General features: G+C 56.6%; 1 protein-coding gene across 6 annotated transcripts in view; it reads left to right on the top strand.

Annotated features, from left to right (window-relative positions):
• The window catches only part of CCDC33 (coiled-coil domain containing 33), an 88,327-nt gene that overhangs the window by 7,080 nt on the left and 56,738 nt on the right, over window positions 1-24,509 (top strand). For all 6 annotated transcript variants that reach the window (XR_013370568.1, XM_077881867.1, XM_077881866.1 and 3 more), the window contains exons 3-7: window positions 11,991-12,124; window positions 16,589-16,698; window positions 18,733-18,849; window positions 21,992-22,083; window positions 23,110-23,230. Coding sequence is in view for 5 of the 6 variants with exons in the window: in XM_077881867.1 (XP_077737993.1) it covers window positions 11,991-12,124; window positions 16,589-16,698; window positions 18,733-18,849; window positions 21,992-22,083; window positions 23,110-23,230 (574 nt within the window). In the remaining variant the exon portion in view is untranslated. The remainder of the gene's footprint in view (window positions 1-11,990; window positions 12,125-16,588; window positions 16,699-18,732; window positions 18,850-21,991; window positions 22,084-23,109; window positions 23,231-24,509) is intronic.

Consider the following 24,509-nt stretch of genomic DNA (forward strand, 5'->3'; position numbering starts at 1 on the left):
CAGCTGTCAGGGACCTGGAAGGGGCTTTCTCAGCCAGCCCCGGGGCGGGGGGCACCCCAGAGCGAGGACCCAGACCCCCAGAAGCCCCAGGGCCCGGAGCGCAGAGTGACAAAGCCGCGCGCAGGCGGGAGCATCAGTGCCGCAGTGTCCCTGCCCCTCCTGATGCGAGGTGGGGCTTCCAGTGTACCCGGTGTCTCCTCAGTGCCCATGAATAATCTTTCATGTTCTTTCGAAACACATTTTCTCATTTTTTCCGTCGCCAGTGTGATTGGTTCCCTCAGCTTGGTGTCCTGGCTGAGGTCCCCGCCGGGGTCTGCTGCATCCCACCCCGCACACCCCCCACCCCCCGCGACCTCTGGGGGCTGCAGAGGAGCAGGAGCTAAAAGCTAGGCCTGAGAGTACCCCGGAGCCATGAGCTCATTCAGCCCAAGAGTGGGGACCCCCTAGCTGGGGGCGCTGCGGGGAGGCTGGGTCAGCTCACTCCTGTGCAGCCTCCCCCCGGCTAATGATAGGGCGCCCCTCTGGTTGGGACTGTCCAGACCAAGAAGCCCACGAGGCTCATCTTGTGGTCCCGCCTCTTTCCATCTGAGCTTCCCATCCGACCCCACTACTCCCCTGAAGTAGCTTCTCGGAAGCCAGGGCTGGGCCTGACGCTGTGTGCCCCCACCCTGTGCCCCCCTAGTGATGCTGGCCTCCTCCCTAGTCACCCCTCTTCCTCTGTACTGTGTGCGAGGAGATCTCATCCTCATCCTGGTGTGGAGGATCACATTCTTCCACCCCCAACGCCGCCCCGTCCCCTTCTTGTCACTGTGGCTCCTACCTCTGAATCTGGCTGCTTCTCCACGCCAGGCTCCCTGATCTTAGGCTACCGCTGTTTTCTTCTTAGCACATCTGATCTTGTCCCTTGTCAAACCCCAAGGGTTTTCACTGCTCCCAGAGTAAAGAGGATTCCGGGCTTCCCGCGTGGTTGGATCCTTGCCGCACCCAACCCCCCAAGCTCCCCAGGAACAAGACCCCCCCACCTCCCTTTCTTGGCTCCAGCCATACAGGGTGCGTCTGTTCCCTAGCAGACCCTGTTCCCTCCCATCCTAGGTCTTTCACGCTCCCTCTTCCAGAACACCCTCCCTTCCCCTCCCCTCCTTGGATCCCAGCTTAGTCGCCTCCTCAAGGAAGCCCTCCCTGACCTCCTAGACCGGGCCAAAGGCTACCGCACCCCCTGCTTCCCTGGGACCACACACCTCTGCAGGTCACAGCTGCAGCTCCACATGGTTGATGTGCTTTGATGGGATGACGGGCATATTCCTCCTCAGTGCCCACCCCTAGGGAGCCCCTCTAGTTCCACCAGCGACCACCAGGTCTGTTTTGCTCTCCAGTCTACCCCCCACTGTTTAACAAAGTACCTGGAGCTAGGACACTGTCAGTAGATCATTGTTGAATGACTCTGGCCCCGTTTCTAGCTCGCTCTGGGACTTCGGGGAAGTTACTTCTCCCCTCAATGCCCCAGCACCTCACCTGGGAACCTGCATGGGAGGGCTGTAGAGATGGTGGAGGCCCAGGGAGACGCTGACAGTCCTAAGCCTGCCCCGGAGTGAGGGAGATCCTTAGTGCCACACCGGGCACGTGAGATCTACCAGAAGCAAGCCATGGGGCAGTGGAGAGAAGCTAGAATGGGGCCAGGAAAAGCCAGAATCTGGCCCACGCACCTGACCCCCAGTGTGACCTGAGGCCAGGCCATGGCCCCCTCTGAGCCTCCCTTCCCGGGGTCCGCATGTCTCCGTGCTGCCCCAGGCTTGCCGAGCTGCTTTGTGCTCTGGCCTCTGTTCTTTAAAGACCACGAGTGCCCCAGCTGCACACGCAGGACGGACTCCACACCCGGGTCTGCTGGACTGCTGCCCAGGTCCCGGGTCTCCTCTGACTGATCTGGGCCCCAGCGGTGCCCAGCACCTGCCTCCCAGCCTGGCACAGAGAGACCTGCCAATCAGAGCACAGCGGGGACCCGGAAGGCAGTGGCTGATGGGGGGGGGGGGGGTGGCCAGCAGGCTGCTGCGGGGAAAGGGCCAGTCAGGAGACATCCTGTAGGGTTCTGACCCTTGGCCAAAGGACTGGTGGCCGGTTTGGCAGCTGCGTCTCTGACTGCCTGCTGCCCACAGCTAAGGAACAGGGAAGTGCTGCTTCCTCTGTGAGCCTGGGGGAAGGCTTGGCCCATGCTGCCACAGTGGCAGGGGCAGAGCACAGGTCAGGGCCAGTTAGTCATACTCCAAGGATCTTTGGTTTTCTTGGATCAGAGAGCCCTGACCCTGGCCCCTAATGGAGACTGACCTTGGTCATACACTGAAACCTGACTCTGGTCACAGACTGAGTCCTAATCACACATGGAGCCCCTACCCTGGCCACACACCCAGCTCTGACCCTGATGACTAATTGAAGAAAGTATTGAAAGTAGGACAATTGCATAAGGTCCTGGTAAGAGAGGGTACATTTACGGAGTGCCTACCACGTACCTGGCAAATATGCTAGGAGTGCATGCGCACACGCGTATGTGTATATGTGTTTGTGTGTGTGGTGTTTTTCATAATTTAATCATCATTTAGGCCTTTGAGCTAGGTAAAATATTGTCTCCATTTTACAGATGAGATTACTAAGGGCTCAGTGTGTTTCCATGACTTGTCCAATATCACTGAACTAGTGAGTACCCAAGCCAGGATCTGGGACTCCAGAACCTAAAAGCTTTTTCAAGCTCACTCCCTGACTTGATCTTCATGCAGTTGGTCACCCCTCTCAGAAGGGGAGTGTTGGGGCAGCCCGGGTGGCTCAGCGGTTTAGCACCGCCTTCAGCCCAGGGCCTGATCCTGGAGACCCGGGGTCAAGTCCCGTGTGGGGCTCCCTGCATGGAGCCTGCTTCTCCCTCTGCTTGTGTCTCTGCCTCTCTCTCTCTCTCTGTGTGTGTCTCATGAATAAATAAATAAAATCTTAAAAAAAAAAAAAAAAAAGAAGGGGAGTGTTGGCATCAGGGTCCTAACCCAGACTTCAGAGAAGATCTAGTGACCAGTCTGAAGACCCGTCCTGGGATCTGGATTTCCCACACCTTCACCCATCCAGCTGTGGGCCTTGGCCAAAAGCCCCAGAGGACAGGGATTCCAGCAGGGGTGGGTGGAGGCCTGGCATGACTCACAGGTGACCCGGGAGCTTGCCTCAGCAGCCAGAGGGTCGGGCTCAGCAAAAATAATAATACGCAGTGACAGTGATCATGGGACAGCACCAGGAATAAAGCAGCCCCCATTTGCTGACGGTGGCCCATGCTGAGCTCTCAGAGAGCTCAGTTCTCCTTGCACTCTGGCTTTTATACAGCCGCCCCGGCAGACAGGTTGCATAAGCCCCATGTGATGGCCAAAGAGGTCAAGACCCAGGGACATGAAGGGCCTTGTCTGAGGTCACATGGCCGGCCAGTGAAAGTGGAGCAGATGAAGATAAGTGTCTCCCATTTGGCCACTAGCAGCTCACTCTGGTAGAGTTGCTTCCCTCCCAGTAGGATGCTTGTAGAAAAAGGCACAGTGTTGGGGAGAAGGCCCAGGGAGGCCTGAGAGTCTCAGGTCTTATCTCCCCTGCAGGGCCCCCAGCCTATGGCGTGGCCTGACCTATCTGCACCTGCTCCAAATGATGTCAATCCCTCGAGGCTCAGAGCCTCAGAATTTTTGTTCAGTGAGAACATCCCCGTATCCCAGAGCTGTAAACACAGCTGGTACCAGAGATTAAAAGGGGGGGGGGGGGCTGCCTGAGAACCCCACCAGCCAGACTGAAGCCACAAGGACTTTCCAGATGTTCCCCTATCACCAACGTGCAGGGCCCTGAGGTCTTCTCACACTTGAGACCCTTATTCAGACCCAAAAAGCAAGAGCCCTTCCCCAGAGACACCCGAATCCTGGCGAGCAGCCCAGCAGGGCAGTGCTGACCAAGAGAAGCAAGTTCTAATGGGAAGATTTCAGGCCATGAGGCAGGCCCCGGGGGACCCTCCTGGTGTCCTCACTGCATTATGCACAGGCTGTCTCATCTGCTTATTTCTGAGCATGGGCACAGCTGCTGACAGGGCCCCTCCTTCTCCCGGGACATCGCAAGTGGCCAGAGGCTGGGTCCTCCCTCTGGGCTTTGTCTGGCTGCTGTCCCGCTGGCCTCCCACCGCGGGCTTCCAGGTCAGGTGCTGCACGGTCTGGCATCTGTCAAAGAGGGAGGCAAGCCACTGGGCGGGGAGCCGGGGCTTGCTTCCAGTTGGGCTCCTCCTGCCCTAGTGCTGTCCCTCTTTATGTCTCCTCCCAGCCTCTGCACACACTGAGCTTCCATCAGAGGAGGGCCCCGGGGGTGACGAGTCAGTGCCTTCAGGCAGAAGGAGCCAGCTCCGCAGATGCTCAAAGCAGCGACTGGCTGTGCGGGCCCAAGCACGGGGCGTCTTCAGAGGAGCGCCTGGTCCGCACGCAGGTTGCGCCTGGAGGAATGCAGGCTTCGGTTGCCCGCCCTTTCCACTTCTCATGAGAAGCCAGAAATCCAGATTGTGGAGTGCAATCAGCTAGTTTTTACATGAAGCCCAGACATCTGGGCTCAGCTGACTCCTCGGGCCTCCCCTCACGTCTGCCCCCCCGAACCCCGGGCCCGCCCGACTCAACCTCAGCATCCCGCTTCCCCAGCATCCTCTTCTGCCTGGGGCCGCTGGTCTCCCCACGGATGCCCGTTCTCTCTACAGGACTCCCAGACACCCCCCCCTTCCTGAAGCCCCCTCTTTCTTCGTTTCTAGGACAAGCCTCTCCTGATGCCCTCTTCTCCCTTGGGCCACTCCTGTGTGGCATCCTCCCTCCCTATACCCTGGACATGTTGGTGCTCCCTGCCCAGTCCTTGGCTTCTCCCTGGACCTCTGCTCCCCTGGGAGGAGAGGAGATCTTCCTCCTCCCAGGCGAGCCCCAGGCCCCATCCCCAAAGCCCAGGAATGTCTAGATCCAGCCCAGGCCTCTCTCCTGGGCTCCAGCCCCACGGACTCACCTGCCAGTGTACACTCCACCTCAGACTCACACTCAGCCTTCCCCAGACTGGCCTTGTCACCTCCCGCCCCCCGCCCCGCCAACAGCTGGGGTTCACCGACCCTCCAGAAACCTGTGAGGTGTGGAACACAATTACGTGGAGGAGCTGAGCTCAGAGATGTTTAAAGGATGAACCACAAAGCTGGTAGGCAGCGGGGCCGGGGCTGAAAGCACAGCCTGTGAGCCCGAGCGTCAATCCATCTGGCCTTCAGCGTGACGGGCCCGGAGGTGCTCAGGAGCCTATGGGGTTTTATCCCTGGGGAGGGCAGGCTGTGGCTGCTCCCAAACAAAGGTGGGGACAGATCCGCTGCTGGCCCTACGTGAGCAGAAAGGCTGGTTGTCCTGCATCTCCCTCCCTCATCACTCATTGTCTGACTTTCGGGCAGCTCTGGGGCCTGCGGGAAGTGCCGGGCACATGCCAGGGTGCTCTGGGGGCTGGAGTAGCAGGGCCTGGGGCCAGCCTGTGACTGCGAGCGGGGGCCCTTGGGATGGTCAGTGTAGCCAGGAGAACCAGACCCAGGATTGGGCCCCGGGGCCCCAGGGCCTTGGGGGGCTCAGTCTCCACAGCTGAGCTCTGCTTCCCTCCTTTTGAGGACATGCTCTTGGGCTAGAACTTGAGACCTGAGGCCCCCTCCCAGCCCAAGAGCTGCTCCTGAGGCCGTACTGAGAAGCTGCCCTGATTTAGAACAGGTTCCAACACAGGACACCCGGGTGGCTCAGTGGGTGAGCGTCTGCCTTGCGTTCAGGTTGTGACCCCGGGGTCCTGGGATCAAGTCCCACGTTGGGCTCCCTGCATGGAGCCTGCTTCTCCCTCTGCCTGTGTCTCTGCCTCTCTCTCTGTGTGTCTCTCATGAGTAAATAAATAAAATCTTTTTAAAAAAAATAGACTAGGGTCTCAACAGCCTGGGCCAGGGGCTGGCCTAGCAGAGCTGGACAGGAAGGGCTGCCTCTGTCCCCGTGTGAGGACCCAAATGTCTGCCACCCCTTCGCTCGTTCAACAAGCATTTGCTGGGTCCCACTGTGCCCAGGTGGGAACTGGAAACAGTTCCCGCAGTGGAAAGTCCCTGCATGTGAGGAGCTCACTGTCACAGTCCAGGGTGGGAGGGGCCGTGCTCTAAACAGATCACACTCACTCATCCTTTGCCCACAGTCTCCCAAGGCAGAAGGCAGCTGAGCAGGCTCCAGACCCCTGGGCATCGGGACCCCTTGGGGAAGGCTGGTCTCTTCTGGAAGGGGGCAGGAGACAGGCTCTGTGTCTGAGATGCCAGACCCAGACCTTGGACTGAATGCCATGCAAGTTAAGCCAGAAACAAGAATCAGAATGATTCAGGTCACTCCCCTGAGGTTGGGAAGTTCACCTCTATGTCTGCTCACATTCCTCCTCCCAAAGACAGCATCCACAAGAGAGGGGGTGTTCAGAGTAATCCATCATGAATGAGAGCGAGGCCTCCCAAGCAGGGCTGTTTCACCCAGGCCTATACCTCACCAAGGGACTGTCATTCTGCCCTGTAGGGCCATGGTGCGGCCTAACAGCTGGACCCTCTTCCGTTTGCCCAAGAAGATGGTTCTCGAGCCCCCTTACCAAGCTAGGCCACAGAGTGGACCACAGCTGGACACTCCCAAGGCTAGCAGATAGCTCTTGGCCCCCCACCCCCACCCCCGCCTCGGCAGACAATGCCCGACAGGCTGGGCCTGGAGTCTGGCTTTGCACCCATCACAGAATTCCGTGGGCTGAGGTTTCCCCTGGGTTGTGTGGAGAGAATACCCCTGCCCTGCTGCCTCCCTGAGCACGGAGAGGGGTACACGGTGGACCGTGCGGGTCTTCCTTGAGAACAGTGGGATTGTTTCAGATGACCTATGTATGGGTAGGAAGGTGGGGAGCAGCATTCTTGTTTTGTAGAAAACCTGTCCCCTCTGCCGGGGTGCTCATCCCAGAGTGCCTGGGAACGCCTCGTTTCTGGTCTCCAGAGCAGACCCCACTGGCTGCAGGACGGGCAGAGGGGAGCAGCCACGCCCACGTGGAAGGGGAGCTGGCTGGCCTCCAGGGCTCCAGAGTCAGCTCTTCCCTCAATCGGGGCCCACCTGTAGTGGTGTAGCACCATCAGCAATTAGTGATGGTTCATTAGAGTCCAATTAATAAATGAAACCCAGGATGAGAGCCATTGCTTTGCTAAGGAGACCAGCCCTGCTCTTGCCTAAAGTGGCAGCCTCCCAAGAGCTCAGAGCCCACAAGAACCAGCTGCCCTGGGGGCTGGGGGAGGGGCACCCACCGGGTGGGCGCCAATGATGACGTCGGGCTGTGGTTCACAGGACAAGTGCGAGGCGGACATCCCTGCCTGGAATCCTCGCTCCTCTTTGTGGAGCCCTGGCCGCATCTTCTGGCCCGGCAATCCCAGGGGAGCTGGGCCAAGGCCAGAGGAGGGCAGGGTTTTGCCCTCCTTCCTGCTGGCCTCAGAGGACAATGCACATGAATATGGAGAGAAGAGGGCTGGAGAAGGAGCCCACAAGCCTCACTCCTCTGACTCCCCCAGCCCATGCTCCCAGCACACGGACCCTGGATGAGCCAGCCGTGCCCTCCCCGCACCTGCCCCTCAGACTGCTCAGGCCTCCCTCAGCCTCAGGCCCCATCCTCCAATTGGAAAGGTCCTCCTCTCCATCTCTGCAAGCCCTGCATCCTCCAAGAAGCCTTGCCTCCCTAGTCCAGCCCCGGCAGGGTCACAAACCCAAGAATCCAGCCTTTGACCACCCCGTTCAGGTGACCGTCTCCGCAGGGGCCGAGTCTCCCTTCCTACCCCTGTTGCGTGAGGCTGGGCTCCCGGGCAGGAGACAGGTCATTGGGTTTTTCTGTGCCTTCCAGGGATGGAAGTAGGTCTGTGCCTGGGAGTCTGGCTGCCTCTTAGGCTTCCGGGGGATGGGGAGGCTGGCCTTGCCGGCACAGAGGCCAGCGGAGAGGGTACAGGTAGAGGGGAATTGCCCTGACGTCTCAGGACAGAATGGGGCCCAATCATGACATACCTGCACCTGGCCTGGAGGACTCTCAATCTGAACCAGTTTCCTCACCTTCTCTAAGTTTCCCAGGTGAGCAAGCAGTAGGACTGTGAAGGATCAGGTCAAAAGACGGCAAGACATCTTCTTCTACCATCCATCCACCTAAAGCTTCTAACCTCTGTCCCTCCTGGTTCTGCCTGCCTACCTCCTTCCTCGAGGCTCCTGGGAACATCCCTCTGGTCTTTCAGGATTCAGAGTCCTGCCTAGCTAGGACCCCAGCAGCCAGAACAGACCCCCGTTGGAGTCCTCCCCTTCCCCTTGCTCTCCTAGGGGCTGCCCTGGGATCAACCCTCAGGACAAGCCAGGGGGTCTGCATCCTGGGCTTCCAAAGCCTTGCCCTGCAGGCGGCCAGACCTTGACAGCTGTTCTTGCTCCATACCTTGGGGAGTGTGGGAGACCAAGCAGACAGGGAGGGCAAGTGCAGGGGTGGGGGGGCTTAGAGACCTAGGAGGCAGCTTGAGGGCTGGCACACCGTGGGTGTGGAGAGGGGTATCACGTGTGGCACCCAGACCTCCTGGGGGAAGCCTGTGTGTCTGTGTAAGCAAGTCTCCATACACGCACACACCTGCTTGTGCTGGTGGAGGGGAACCCGAGGAGGCGGGGGTACTGATCAGGGGAAACTTCCTGCAGGCAGGACAATGGCACACACAGGTCCCGCCCCTGGAGGGTGTGCTCCAGCTGGCCTTCCAGAGGATGGGTATGGGGAGTGGCTGGGGAGCTTGCACTCTCCCCATCAGTGCCCCATGCTTCCCCACTGCTCACCTCCCTGACGGCTGCAGCCCCTGGGGACCAGACCATGCACCTCCCTTAATTACAGCCCCAAGAAGGAAAGCAAAATCCATCTTCTTCCTTCCAGCTCCCAGATGTGCTTGGGCCTCAATCCCATCCTCTTGCTTGGGTGGGAGCCCCAGAGCCTCCTGACTGGGAGGAGTGTGCTGGGGGATGGGCCTGGTAGAGAGAGGGTCCTCCCCCCGCCCCCCCCAGCCTAGGGACCAGGATTGCTCAACTGTGCCGCTGAACCCAACTCCAGTTCCATCCTGGTGTGACTGCCTGCCCCCCATGGCTGGATTAAGTCTGAGCCCCAGGACAGCAGGCAGCACCAGGCAGCTCCCCCAGGGCCTGTGTGCTACAGCCAGGCCAGGGCATTAGGGACGGGAGGCAGGATCCTGCTCTTGCAGCTGGGCCATGCGGGTGCAGGTCCTGAAGGGGCCCCTGGGCTCAGAAACTGCCCTGGGAGACCTGAGCCCCATCAGAGGCTGGGCGTCCTAGAACCCAGCCTCCCACATACCCAGCTCAGGGTACAGATTGGGGACTAGGAGCAAGGGGTGAGCCAGCCCCCTTCACCCCTCGAGATCTCCAGTTTCTAGAATAGCATCAAGGCCTACAGGAGTCAGCTGTGCCAGGAGAAGCCATTACCCTGACGGCCTCCCTCCACCTGCTAAAAGCCTCCCTCCTTCCCCTGGGGCCTCACCCCTCCTAAGTTATTTTCCCCCACTCACCTTGCCCCTGCAGACCTCTTTGATGTGTGTCTTGGGGGAAGGGAGGAAAGAGATGCTGGCTTCCCCCCTCCTAGGCCTGAGCAGAGTCAGCACCAGCCCTCTCCCTTGGCCTTGTCTGTTGCCGACCCCCATCTCTTGCTACCTGGAAGCCCTCCTGCCAGAAGCCCAGGAGCTTGTGAGAGAAGGGGAGAGAACAAGAGGCTGAGCACCTCGGGATGGTGGAAGACAGGCTGGCAAGTACAGGTCCTGGCTTCCAACCTGACCTGCTGTCACTGCACTGCTGGTGACTTGAGTCCCCTGCTTACCGCTGTGTCTGTCTGCTCTGGCCACTGGCAAGCGCCCAGGGACACACACACCAGATGCTCATGCAGGAGCAGGTTGGATGTTTGCAGTGCAGAGGGTTGATTTCGTCCTTACACAGAATGTAAGGCACAGGGTGGTGGGAGGAGGGCTCAGATTGCTCCCCTTAGGGAGCAGAGGTCACCAAGTTGGAAGGAAGGGAGCTCCAGTGCCTCCCAGCCTTGATGCCTTCTCCTCTCCAGCCTGGCAGGCTCCCACACAGCCCCGAGCCAGGTGTGGGGAGGCCTGGTGTCTGGGAGATGTGAGCTCCTGGTGCTCCTCGTCTTAGCCCTCCTGCAGGGCTCCCAGCCCCTGCCAGGCCGCTCTGGGTCAGTGACCTTTGAGAAACATCATCTTGTTTCACAAATGAGGGAATAACATGAACTGGGGCCTTTCTTCCTGGTCCGTGTAACCACCCTGGGAGGGAGGGTGCCCTGACAGAGCAGGACACTGAGGCCCAGAGAGGGCAGGTGGCCCGGTCAAGAGGCAACTGTGGGCTCAGACCAGTTGTGTGGGTCCCTGATGCCGGTGCTCTCTCGGGGACTCCATACCATGGTCACAGCAGCCAGAGACACCCCCCCACAGTGGTAGATCCAGACTGGGGGTCAAAATGGGGGGACACCAGGCCAAAAGCAATTAAAGTGATGATGATCATTACTATTAACATGGCCATGTACTTACACATACGAATGCATTCCCTGCCCACAATGGCCCTGTGTTACCAACCCCATTTTCACAGATGAGGGAAGCAAAACACAGCAAGACCTTGCCAAAGTCACACAGCTACTAAGGGGCAGAGCTGGGATTTTGGAACTCCAGGGACCCTGTTGTCATCACCAGGCCACACTGGCTCTCAGCTGAAGCAGAGGGAGTTTGGAGACAGGACTGGCGAGAACGGTTGCCCGCAGGCATCCAGTAGGCGAGCGGGGAGCAAAGATCCAGGCTGCTAGGTCCCTCAGGTCCAGAGGTCAGAGGAAGCAGTGAGGACCTGGGGGTGGGGGGAGCCAGAAGGCTTCCTGGAGGACAGGCTGGGCTGCGAAGGCCACAGGCAGGTTTAGCTCCCACGTGGGGCACATTGGCTCTGAGCTCCTGGGCCAACGGCCCGCCCCACACTCCCCTTGGGGGCCTCCAGGGGTGGGTCGGAGGCTGGTGAGGACACCGTCTGTGCTTCCCGCCTCCCCGCCTAGGAAACCACTGGTGCACGGCACCTCCCCCTCCCAGGTCCCTGGTGTGGCTCCCCTGCTCCAGGCTCTGGGATGATCCCTGCAGTTAATGTAGCAGTGCCATTTACAGCCCCACGTAATAACCTCCTCAACAGAAGAAGTATTAACTCGCTGAACTGTTTGATGGCCCAGGAGCCCAGGGACACTTAATTCAGATACCCTGTGGCGTGCACTGGGTTGCAGAGGGCCCAAGCTCCCGCCTCACCTTGCACGGCCTGTCCCATGCCAGTGTCCAGCCCAGGGCCCCGGGCGCAGGGAGGGCTGCAGAAGGCAGGAGCATGTGTGCGCTCCATTAAAGATGCTCAGAGCCTGGGAAGCTGGGCCGAGCCTGGGGAACCTGGGCCAGCAGGTTAGAGACGCGAAGGTCAAAGGAGAAGCCAGCCAGGCGGGCACCACACAGCCAGCCGCCCTACCCAGGGACTTCCTCCCGCTGAACAGGATCTAAAGGAGAGAGGCAGGACGGGGAGTCTATGCACACAGGCGCCTGCTGGGGAGCCGGGCCGGGCAGGGGGCAGGAAGTCAGACAGGCAAGGCATCTATCCCCTCTCCCATCCCCACCCTTGGCCTCTGCTGCCCAAGTCCACAGGAAGGCCTCAGCGGTGGTCAGCAAGACAGTGTGGTCACCTGGGCAGTCAGGGGAGCTGAAGAGGGAGTCCCAGTGTCCCCTGGGCCTGGGATGACTGGAGTGTGTCTGCCTCGGAGGGAGCTCTTCATTCTTTGTCCACGCTTTGCTCAGATTTATGGACAGTGAGTCCAGGAGGGGCGAGTGGCTGGCAGGACATCCTTCCTCTGACTCAGCCTCCTCCTCCCCTCCCCAGGAAAACCACATCGGAGGACACGAAGAACCAGAATGCTAAGGCAGTCACATCTGTGACCTCAGAGCCCACCACAGCCCCCATCTGGGGGGACACGGTCAAAGTGGAGCTGCAAGCTGAGGATGCGGGGCGAGAAGGTGAGGCGGGGCGGGGGTGGGGGCCCACACAGCTGGTGTGCGTGGGAGGGGTGCGGGGCCGAGGCAGCCTCCCTCTAAACTCAGCTGGAAGCCACCTGAACACCTCTTTGGGCTCAGTTAAAAGCACTTTAAAGGAAAAAAAAAAAAACACATAATACTGTCATGCCTCATCTCCTCAGTCTGCTCGAAAAATGAGTTGTTCCACATAAATGAATTTTCCAGACAATGAAAGCTTATCTTTTTATGGCCACTGTTATCATCTTCATGGTTGTTATTACTACCGTCTCCCACTGAACCAGCACATTACAGCTTCCTGGCACATCCCCACACGTGGCTCGCTGGAGTCACACCTCCTGGGAGAAGTGATGCTGCTCCCATTGCTTAGGTGGGAACGCTGAGGTTCAGGGAACATCAATTATTGGCTCAAGCTCAGGCAGCCAGTAAATGGGAAGCCTGGGATCAGCACATGTGCTCTTACTGCAGTTCCAGTGTTCGAGCTGCTTCCCTAGAATGGCTCCTCGTCCTGCCCTGTCTCCCCGGCACTGCCCACTGTCACAGAGAGCAGTGTTCCCGTGCTTCCTGAGGGCAAGGTGCACTCTTCTAGAAACTGCCTGATAGTTCTTGCTCCCCCACCCCACCCCCAGAAGCATTTCCAGTCCTGCCTTTTAGCAAATTCTAACACTGTAGGTAATTTAAGTTTTTCAAGGTGGGGCTCATACCAAAATCTCCAGGTGCCTGTTGCGTGTGTGTGCACTCATGGTTTCCGCTGTTGGGCGAGAGCTCAGGCTGGGCACACAGGAGTAGAGACTGGCAGATGCCAGGAAGCTGTGGGCACTGGCATCAGGCTTCGTCAGCAAGAAGCTCTGAGGTGGTGCTTCTCCCTACAGGCTCCCCTCAGAGGACCAGCTTTCCTTCTGCTCTTGAAATCTCACTAGGACTTAGAGCTCCTGTCTGCTCACAAAGAACAGAGAGCAGCTGCTACAGACCAGGGAGCAGGAGAGGAACAAAGCACAGGAGGCACACCAGTAAAAGGGGAAGGAGCTAGCTCTGGGTCAAGCCAGAGGATATTTTTCTGCCTATAAAGGGATAAGTGGGGCTGTGGAGGTGAATTAAGAATACGTGGAAGAGGAGGGGAGCGCCTGGGTGGCTCAGTCGGTTAGGTGTCTGCCTTTGGCTCAGGTCATGAGCCCAGGGTCCTGGGATGGAGCCCTGAGTCAGGCTCCCTGCTCAGGGAGGAGCCTGCTTCTCCCTCTCCCTCTGCTGCATCCCTTGCATGCGCTCTCGCTCTCTCTTGGTCAAACAAAATCTTAAAAAAAAAAAAATAATATGTGGAAGAGGAGGAAAAATTATCTAGGACTTCATGCACATGAATGTGTGTGCCTGTGTGTGAACGTCTTTGTGAATGCCTGCCTATTGGCTCGTGTGTGTGTGAATGTGGTGTGTGGAGTGCACGCTTGTGACTGTGCCCATAGGCTTGTGTGTCTGTGTGTCACATATACGTACGTGCAGTCACAATGTGTTGTGTGCCTGGCAATACGCGTGTGTGTACTGTGTGTATATGTGTGCGCGTATGCATGCATCTATGTGGCTGACAGGAAGTTAGGGGTTGTGGTGAGTGATCCCTGGGTTGGGATCCCACCTTGAGCTCTGCACATTTGGGGTGACTATAGGAAAGGACATGATGAGTCAGTGGCCCTGGGGCCCATCTGTGCAGCAGACAGGGGGACAGCACGCACTGCAGAAAGAATAAGAGGGTAGGGAAGCCCTCCTGGATAGGCAGGGACTATTGGCAGGCGCCTCTTTGCAGATTGAAGTAGCTGGATGCTCATTGGAACCTGGTTGGAACCGGTTGCTGTGGTGATGTCTGTGGTGGGGGTGGGGGAGACGGGCCAAGCCAAGAGGTGGCGGGGAGGGGAGGAGGTAGCTCAAGGAGGTGTTAATGAAAAGCAAAGGGGAGTTGCAGACCCGTGTCAGGGCCAAAGCAGGGGGGTGACAGAAATGGCTTGTTGGCCACACAAAGGGAACAGGGGGAGGCTGGAAGGGCACAATGCCCAGAGAAGAAGCTGATGAAGCATGTTTGTAGCATGGAGACAGGAACAGGGAGGGGTGGCTGTCCGTTACCCCCAATTGCAGCTCATCTGCTGGCTGCCTACACAGAGCTTGGGGTAGGGGGGAAATGCAAATACCCCTTCTTCAGCCTCAGCAAATTCCGACCAGATTTGGGGACTTGGGGCCCATGGGTAGTGGCCACGAGGGGCTACAGTTTCCACAGCTACTGCCGAAGCTTTGGCTGGGAGCACTGGAATCCTCCAGCTGAGTTTTTTCAGTTCTGCTCAGGGCTGGGTGAGTACACAGAGCACTACAGATGGTTAATGAGAAGGAAAATAGTGACAGCTACACGGAGCATTTGCTTAGAATTTCATAGCTTGAAAAACACATTTCCCTTCCTACGACAATATTAGGAGAGGGATAAGGTTTTTCCTTTATAAAATATTAACATTTTGCAGAACAGGAACATGGAGCTCAGAGAGGTTAAGTGACTGACTAAAGACCACAGAGCAAGTCAGTGTGTTCGTACTGGAACCCAGGTCTCCTCTCTTCAAATCCCTTGTCTTACTCTACGTCCTGCAAGGCAACCTTAAGTCTTTTGGGTACCCATTTCCCTTTCTTTCCTTTTGGCACAGATCCCATATGGCCAGCTCTTCTTAAAGGACTTTGGCAAGTGTCTTTCCCTCTCTATGTATCCAGGGTATGGGGGGGGGGGGGGGGGAGGAAGAGTAATTAGCAAACGCTCCTCCTCTTCCATCTCCTCCGCCACCACATGCTCATCCAAATGACCCACCCAGTTCCAAGTGACCCAGCCACACAGGGCTCCCAGCCCGCTGACCCCGCGTGGCCGGCAGCTGTCCGTGGTGCTGACACAGCCTTGTCTCGAGAAGGAGGCAGGAGGCAAGAGGCTGCTCCCGTCTCCCTCAGATACACCTGACCTTCCCATCCTTCTCCAGAACTTTTATTTATTTTTTTTAAACTTTATTTATTTTAATCTATGATAGTCACACAGAGAGAGAGAGAGGCAGAGACACAGGCAGAGTGAGAAGCAGGCTCCATGCACCGGGAGCCTGACGTGGGATTCGATCCCGGGTCTCCAGGATTGCGCCCTGGGCCAAAGGCAGGCGCCAAACCGCTGCGCCACCCAGGGATCCCTCTCCAGAACTTTTAGATGCTTCCCTCCTCCATCTCCCTTATTCTCTCCTCCTCCCTCCTTCTGTCGTTTTCCTCCTTCCCCACTTTCTCTTCTTCCTCAAACCATGGACTTCTAGAGTGGAAAGATGCCTCCAGGGTTACAAGCCCAACCTCTCCCATCAGCCATTTACTAGATCTGTGTTGGTGGTAAGTTATTTAACCTCTCTCAGCCCCACTAACATTTTTTTTAAGATTTTATTTATTTATTTATTCACGAGAGACACAGAGAGAGAGAGGCAGAGACACAGGCAGAGGGAGAAGCAGGCTCCATGCAGGGAGCCCGACGTGGGACTCGATCCCAGGACCCTGGGGTCATACCCTGAGCCCAAGGCAGAGGCTCAACTGCTGAGCCACCCAGGCATCCCCCCACTAACATTTTAAAAACAGAGATTTTTAAAGTATGATTTAAGTATCATACTTAAAAAACTTAAAAATCATACTATCATAAAGTATGATTTTTTCAAGTATGATTGATACTTGAGGGGTTGCAGTGGGGATTTGTTGGAATAATGGCTCAGGAGCACCCATTCCCATATCTGGCATGCAGCAGGTGCTCACCAAGCAGAATCGCCATGATTATTTCCAGGTCATTGGCATTCTCCTCACAGTTCATCCTGAAGTTCATGCATTTTATGACAAAATGTAGTCTCCTTGGAGGCTGTTTTCTAAGTGGTGCATAGTTCTTCGTGTTAGACTAGTTTTCATTTCCTTGGAGTAGACTTTTGTTGATACTTGTATTGAAAGATTTCTTGGGCAGATCACATTTCCTTACTGAGACTGAGACATTTACAACATGTGGGAGATAAGCCCTCCGCTCCCTGCCTGAGGAGCTGGTAAGAGGAAGGGGTGCTACGCCTGCTTGTGTGTGTCTCTGTGCTAGCACATGTGTGTCTGTTGCCACGGGGGCTCCGTGCTGTGTGTGCCCATCTTTAGGCTGGGTATTTCTGCACCACAGGAACATCTTTGTTGCATCTTTGGATCCTAGCCGCACCGAGCATGGAGACTTGCTCTGGGCTGGGGCTCACACAGTGCTTGTGAAGGTGTGTGTGTGTGTGTGTGTGTGTGTCCCACATGTGTATACTTGCATGTTGGTTCCTTAATATGGCCCCTGCTTCCTGCTCTCAGCTACATGCTCACCTCCCACTGGCTCACTTTACTGGGAGTGCAATGCTGGTCAGCTAAGCCCTGTTTTGAACTTGTGCTCTTTTTTTCTCTTTTAAGATGTGATCCTCAAGGTGGTAGACAATAAAAAGAAAGAGGAACTGTTGTCCTACCAAATCCCCATCAAGTACCTACGTGTCTTCCACCCCTACCACTTTGAGCTGGTGAAGGTGAGTCAGGGCCCTGGACTCTGGGCCCATGTGGGCCTGAGACAGGTAGGGGGAGAACAGGTGGGAACCACCTTGATGCCCCCAGCTATTCCTTCAGAGCTTCCCATGCTCATCCTGCAGTATGACAAGTCTTGGGCCATATGAGGCTCAAGAAACCCAGCTCCTGACAGGTAGATGTGAATGATTTCCTTTTTTTGTTTTGTTTTAATTTTTTTAATTTTTTTATTTATTTATGATAGGCACACAGTGAGAGAGAGAGAGGCAGAGACATAGGCAGAGGGAGAAGCAGGCTCCATGCACCGGGAGCCCGACGTGGGATTCGATCCCGGGTCTCCAGGATCACGCCCTGGGCCAAAGGCAGGCGCCAAACCGCTGCGCCACCCAGGGATCCCTCCTTTTTTTTATTTTTTATTTTTTGATGTGAATGATTTCCATGAGAATTGGGAATTCTCCAAATTCATCTCTGTAAAATAGCCCAATAGCATGGAATATCTTCTACATTAAATGAATACACCAGTTAAACATATTTTTCTAGGGGCGCCTAGGTGGCTCATTTGGTTAAGTATCTGCCTTAGGCTCAGGTCATGATCCCAGGATCCTAGGATTGAGCCCCATGTTGGGCTCCCTTCTCAGCAGGGCATCTGCTTCTCCCTCCATCCCTGCTCTCACTCATGTACTCTCTCTCTCTCTCTAATAAATAAATAAAATTTTTTTAAAAAAAGATATTTTCTGATTTCATATGTTAAAAGTGGGAATATATCTAAAAATCAAAGAAATACAGTATTTACAGAGTACCTAGTATGTCCCAGGTCCTGAGCTAGACACCATCTCTAATCCTCAAGGTGAAGTACATTTTGGATACATAGGGCTGGAGACCCAGAGAGAGGAATCCTCTCAACATGGGTGACAGAGCAAATGAGTAGCAGAGTGGAGGGTGAGCCCGGGTCACACTGTCTCCCAGGTCAGTTCTTTCTGTGCTGTCTCCACACACTGCCTTGGCAGGAGGAAGGCCCTGGAAATTTGGGACATGTGGGAGGGAAAGTGTTCCCTGGAGTGCACCCCTCTAGTAGGCAGCTGGGCATGAGCCTGAGTGAGGAGCTGCAGGTGCCTTAGTCCGCGGCCTGAGCTCCCCAGGGCAGCTCCCCCACCGACTCCCTCTCCCCAGTGCTGATTGGTGGAAGGGAGAACTCACTCTTTCAGTGCTCAAGTACTTAGTAAGTACCTACTGTGTGCTAGGCACTGGACCAGAGATGAACAGAAGCACTACTTTCCCTTCAACGTGCACTCCAGACCCCTACTGTGGTTTGGAGTAAAGAACAATGTGGTGTAGGATTGCCTGGGCTCCTATCGGGGGTCTGCCTCTTGCTAAGTATATATCCATAGGAAGCTGCTTAACCCCCTAGGTCTGTGCTTCTCGTTGGCAAACTAGAGAGACATTGAGCATGCATTTGGTCAGTCAAATGCAACAATGGGCGTCAAGCCCCTAGCAAAGTACCTGACACATAGTGGGTGCTCACTTTGGGTTAGTTCTGTTCCTTTCTTCCCTCCCCACTTCCCATCAGGCCCTGCACCAGTCTTCTTTCCAAGCACCTCCTCAACCATGGCCTCGGGGTCTTTACCTTCCATAAGCCCCTTCCCTAAGCCTGGATGAGGTACCTGGGACAGGCAGGGACAGGAAGGCCCAGAGAGATCAGTGAGTGACTCACTTGGAAGACTCAGCACTTTAGCTGTGATTCTGCGATCATCACCCAGGCTCTCTGGCCACTTCAAAACACAGGCCTTGTTATCACACCTTCACGAAGAGAGCAGTCAGGCAGTGGTCCTTGTGAGGGTGATGAAATATTCAAATAGAAAAGGAAAGATTTATTATATTGATCTTGGAAGGGCTCGCGGGGACCATGAGCTTTAATTATCAGCTTGGAGCCCCGGTGGAGCAATGCCAAGTGATTGTCTGCAGAGGGCTGGATTTATGGCAGGGCCTGCCCCTTAGTCACTCTCCTTCTTGTGTGTCTTCTTCCCTCACCCTGTCCCCAGGCCGCCCAGTCCGGAAAAGCTGAGGAAGCCACTGCCAAGACCCACCTGTATGCGACCGTCGTTCGGAAGGGCAGCTTCTTCCCCCGCTACATCGGCAGCAACCACACAGCTCTGGAGGTTCCAAGACTGGGGTCCCGGGGGGGGGGGGAGAAGTGGAGGGGGGAAGGGGCAAGCTTTGAGCAGCCTCCAAGCCCTCCCCTTCGCCACCCCTGATTGGCCTGACTTTGTGACGCAGAGAGGGGTGTCTGGGAAAGAAACCAAGAAGGGAAAAAGCAATAGGGCTTTACAAGAATAGCCAAAATAGGGACGCCCGGGTGGCTCAGCGGTTGAGCACCTGCCTTCGGCCCAGGGTGTGACCCTGGAGTCCCAGGATCGAGTCCCAGGATCGAGTCCCAGGATCGAGTCCCAGGATCGAGTCCCAGGATCGAGTCCCAGGATCGAGTCCCAGGATCGAGTCCCGCATCGGGCTCCCTGCATGGAGCCTGCTTCTCCCTCTCCTGTGTCTCTGTGTCTCTCATGAATAAGTAAATAAGATCTTTATAAAAGGAATAACCAAAATATTTTGTGAAGAACAAGCCCTGGGATGACAGGGATAGGGATAGAGATGAAAATGAAGCCTAACCTTTCCCAGCATTTCCGGACACAGTCCTGCCCTAACGTTGCCATCTCTTGTTCTGCTTCACACACACTGTGAAGGGAGATGGAGAAGGGAGGATGGAGAAGGGGGAGCTCCCAAAGGCTTCTGTCTGCCTGAATCTCATGTGGGGGGGGAAGCCTCCACTTTGGCCCATATTCTCTTCTTGTTTTCTCTCTTGATCTAGGGCTTACCACCCTATAGCCACCTTGTATGCTAGTGTAGGTCAGCCCTGCAGGTTCCCTCTGTTCCAGTCTCCCTCCCTTTTACATTATGTCCTTTCCTGAGACCTGACAGCAACCCTCTCTCTCTCTCTCTCTCTCTCTCTCTCTCACACACACACACACACACACACACACACACACACACACACGAAACAAGGAAGAGTGGCCACAGCTCGACCTTGCTGTTCCCAGGCCACACCCCACAGTGAAAAGGCCATTTGCTTAAGACCCAGCAGAACCCTGGCCTGCAGGAGTCTCCACGGAGGATCCACCCCACTCCCACCCCAGCCCCCAGAATTACCGGTATAGAGTCTCTAACGTTCCACCTACCCCTTGGCCCCAGCACAGCTGTCCCCCCTTCTGGTTCTGATGGCAGACTGGAGAGCACAGTGGGAAGAGAAATTGCTTCTGTTACTTATTGGCTGTCATGAGCAAGTGGGCTTGGGCAGCTATCTCATTCACACCTGACCATTCAGCGCTGAACAGGTGTAAATTAGCCACGACCACCCACCTCTCAGAGACCTACTCTCAGCCCCTACACCTGTTGGAGTCCCTGTGAGCTCTAGGGCCTGACAGCCCTGCAGTGGACTCCCTCAGCCCAGACTCCTGGCCCCACTCAAAGTTTGAAACACCCACATCAGATCCAGTCCTTTGAATCTGGGTCAGGGATTCAGTCTCCAGGGACCCCAGTGAACCCTGAAAGGCCCTAAGCACTTAAAAAAAAAAGATTTTATTTATTCATAAGAGACACACAGAGAGAGGCAGAGACACAGGCAGAGGGAGAAGCAGGCTCCCTGTGGGGAAGCCCGATGTGGGATTCGATTCCAGGACCCCGGGATCACGCCCTGAGCCGAAGGAAGACGCTCAACCACTGAGCCACCCAGGTGCCTTTTCCTAAGCACTCTTTTAAGGCCTGATCAGTTCACACGTGTGGGGAGTTGTGAGCTACCAGCTAAGATGGTCCTGGCAGAGGGGCCTAGAAGGGAGTGCGCAGGGAGGAGGAGAGAGGAGCCAGAGCAAGCCCCTAGTCCCAGGTGCCCTCTTCCCCATGAAGGTCAGAGCGAGGAGGACCAGCACAGTAACGTCCCACCCCTCAGGGTCTGAGCTGGGATCCTCAGGCCCAGAGTGGAGCGGGGACCAGCCTCGGTAACATAGTGGCCCAGCTTTTCCTGAGTGGCCCCTCAGCTGTGTTCGCAGCCCCTTCCTTCGCTGCTTGCCTTCCCAAGAGCACCCCGTAATCAGGACCCTCACCCATCCCCCAAGAGCAGCTCAAGCCCAGCCCCTCCCTGAGGCCTGGCTTCTCCTCCTCCCCTCCCAGCTGTCAGCGCTTCTGTCTCTCTCACACTCAAACACAGCCTCTCCCTGCCCGGTCCCCTACTTTTCTCCTTCATAAATGGAGCTCATTTATCCCGGAAACACACACGGAGCTCTGACTCTGTGCCAGGTGTGTCTGCTAACAGCTGGGGACATAGCAGTGACTGAGGTAGACATGGTCTCTGCCCCTCTGGAGACTTGGTTCCAGCCAGATGGACAGAACACGAAAAGAGAGAAGTTAGAGTGAACACAGGCTATGAGGAGTGCCGAGGAAGAGGTGGTCGGGGGCTAAGAGAAGGGGGTGGGCTAGTTTGGCAGGAGTGGTCACAGAAGGCTTCCCAGAGGTGGTGACGGTTAACCCTAAGGGAAGAGAGAGCCAGCCACTGAGTTGCTGGGGCGGGGGTGGGGGTGGGGAGTCTAGGCAGTGGGATCATCATGTGCAAAGACCCTGAGGCAGAAGCAAGTGAGCAGGTTGGAGGGGTGAGACGTGTGAGGCTGGAGCAAGGGAGGACTTGGGGGCCGAGGGCAGACAGGCCAACACATGCAGGCCTTGGCCCTGACGGTAACAATTGTGGAATTCATTCCAAGGGCAGTGGGAGGAGTCACTGCTGGTCTCAAGCTGGGGGATGACACGGTCTAATTCATTTTTCACGAAAGCAGTTTTTGCCATCATGTATTAAATTGCTGGGGAAAGGGGATGGGTTGGGGGGCAAAATAGAAGCAGAGGCCAGTGATGGGGTCAGAAGTAAGAGGAGCCACAGGACTCACAGTTGAGGGGTTGGGGTGAGCGCTGAGGGGTGAGTGGGAGCCCATTTGGTGGATAAGGGGTGAGGGCCAGGAGCCAGATCAGGAGTCGCTCGGGAGGGCAGTGGAGGCATATGGGGGACAGAATCCGTGTCCTACCCCTGCCTTCCCAAGGCCTAGTCAGGGCCTGAAGGAGGGCAGCTTTGAGCAGAGAAGGAAGTAAGTGAGGCAGATGGAGGCAGGGACGAGCTCATTACTGGGGAGAAAGGTGGCAGGCGGGTTGGCCTTGTCCCCGAGAGGGCTCAAAGCCACCCAAGGCTCACCTGCCTCCTCTCTTCCCCAGGTCTTTCTCCGGGGAGTCAATGAGCCCCTGGTCAACAACCGTGACCCCATGGTGGTCATTGCCAGGGTGGTTCCCAACTACAATGATTTTAAGTGAGTGGGGCCCAGGCGGGTGTGGGCAAGGAGAGGGCGGGCAGGGCAGAGGACAGAGGAGGGGAAGGGCTGTCGCTGCCACCACAGGCCCTGATTCCAGGAGCCCTAGAACCCTCCCCTCCCCAAGGCCTTTCAAACCTCCCACTGGGGTCTGAGGTTCAGGAAGTTGCCCACAGTCCCTGCCTGGGAAGGGGCGGCTCAGAACTCCCTGCAGGGGAGCGAGCCCGTGGAGGAGGTCCTCAGCCCTCCACACCTGCTCCCCGTCCCACAGGACCAAGGCTCCAGCCAATGGTTTTTCCCAAAGAAGGCAGCCTGTGGGTCCGCTCAGAACTTCATGACCTTTAGCCCCGCCTGTGAGTCCTCTCCCTCACCCTCCTGAGGTCTCCTGGCCCCAGCCAAACTCGTGCCCCTCCTCCCCAGACCACCTTTGGGGGTTTGGTGGATTTGCCGTCCTCAGGAAGGGTATTTGGGCTAGCGTGGCCCCTGAGGGTCACACAGCGTGGGGAGTCCCCCAGTGCACATGGGCCCTGTGTGACAGCTCCATTTCCTGGGGATCAGCTGTCTGCCTCTGTCACTTCCTCTGACTCTTCTGGCCCAACAGGACTGCGCCACACCATCTGTTGACCTGTGAACACTCCTTGCTTATTGAAGGAATGAAGCTGATACACTCCCTCCCAGCCCTCTTAAGAGCTAGGCACATGGCCACACGCTTGCTCGCTCGCTCACTTACTTGCTCACACACACACCCTGGACCCTGCCCCTGCAGCCTCCACGTCCCCCTTGACCTAAACTAGAACTGCCACCACCAGGGTGGGTCATTTCGGCAAGGACTTCCAATGGCAGGGCTTTTTAAAGATGGGGCCTCTGGGGCAGTCAGATGTGGCCAGGCCACAGCGAGTCACGCCTTGGGCCGGTGATCAGAGGACCAGGGTCCATCACCTGTCCTGGTGTCCAGAGCCCTGCACCCTCCTGCAGGCCTGAGCCACCCGCGGCACTTGTGGGCTGACCGTCTCCTTGCCTCCCCAGGGTCAACCAGATAAAGCAGGACGAAGCTTCCGTGGGGCTGCCCATCACCCGCCTCTCCTTCCCTAACCCATCCATGATGCGCTTCGACGTTCCTCGGGGCAGCCAGAACGGGTGCCCTCAGGTATGGTCCCCCCTTCCCCCCCTCCCCGTGCACCTCCAGTGTCCCACCCACGTGTCTATTCATTGGCTCCCTCGCTGGGCTATTCCCCTGACCCCTAAGGGGTTTACTGTGTCCCCAGAGCCAAGCCTCCTGTGCTGTGGAGGAGCTGCCCTCAGGGCGCCCTTGGTCCAGGGAAGAAGAAGGCCTCACGCACATGAAAGGGTCACACGCCCACACAGGTAGTGGGTGACCTAGTAACAAACCAGGAGGGACTGTCAGGCCTGTAAAAGGCAGAGGAGAGAAGGACAAATGATGTCTGAAGCCGCTGATAGGAGGTCCCTAGAGTACGCACATTCGCAGAGACAGGAGGTAGAAGGGTGCTCGCCAGGGACTGGGGGGGGGGGGGCTGTTATTGTTTCATAGGTACAGAGTTTCCTGTTTGGGCTGGTGAGAACGTTCTAGAAATTGATAGTGGTGATGGTTAGACAATATTGTGAATTTACTTAATGCCACTGAATTGTGCACCTAAAGACGGCTAAAACGGGACAGTTTATGTTGTCTGCATTTTGCCACAACAAAAAATAAATTTTAATTCGAGGCAAGAGGGACGTGAAGCCTGGCTGATTGGAGCGGGTATCCAGACACAAGACTCTTGAGTGTTTAATAGGGGAGGGATTGTGCAGGGCGATAGGGAACAAGAGCACGGGAGTGGAGCTGGGGTGCACAGGACAAGACAGATGCACGTTCAGGGCCGGAGGGGAGAGTGAGTGGTGTGTCTGAATACGTGGCGGAGGGGTGTGCAGACTGCGGCTGGGTACCAGGGAGTGGCCGGGTCCGTCTCTTCCCATAGTCTCTACTTCAGCTGGAGTTTGCCCCACATGATGGTCCCCACATTCCTAGAAGCCTTAAAGATGACAGGGGTGCCTGGGAAGTCCTTCCTGTTGTCTGCCCACCACTCTTCATGTCTGGCATGGCAAATACAGAATGAGGCACCCCTTTGGAGCCCCCTTCATTTAAAGGCAAGGACATTTGAAGGCTCAAATATGGACAAGAATGATGGTGGCAGGGAGGGGTAGGACGAAGGGGGACCCCGGGGATAGAGGCTTCAAACCCAAACCAATCCTCGGCCTGATTTCCCCAGAGTCCTCTCACACATGGCCCTGCATTTGCCCAGAAAATTATGAACCAATCAGCAGGCGATCCCGAGGGGCAGGAGGCCTGGCTGCTGTAATGAGGGAGCCCCCTCCCCGCCCCGGGCCCTCTCCGGCTGCCTTTGCTGCCCCACCAGTCTGTGTAGCGG

Source organism: Canis aureus, chromosome 32 (genome assembly GCF_053574225.1).
Source record: "Canis aureus isolate CA01 chromosome 32, VMU_Caureus_v.1.0, whole genome shotgun sequence".
Taxonomy (NCBI): Eukaryota; Metazoa; Chordata; class Mammalia; order Carnivora; family Canidae; genus Canis; species Canis aureus.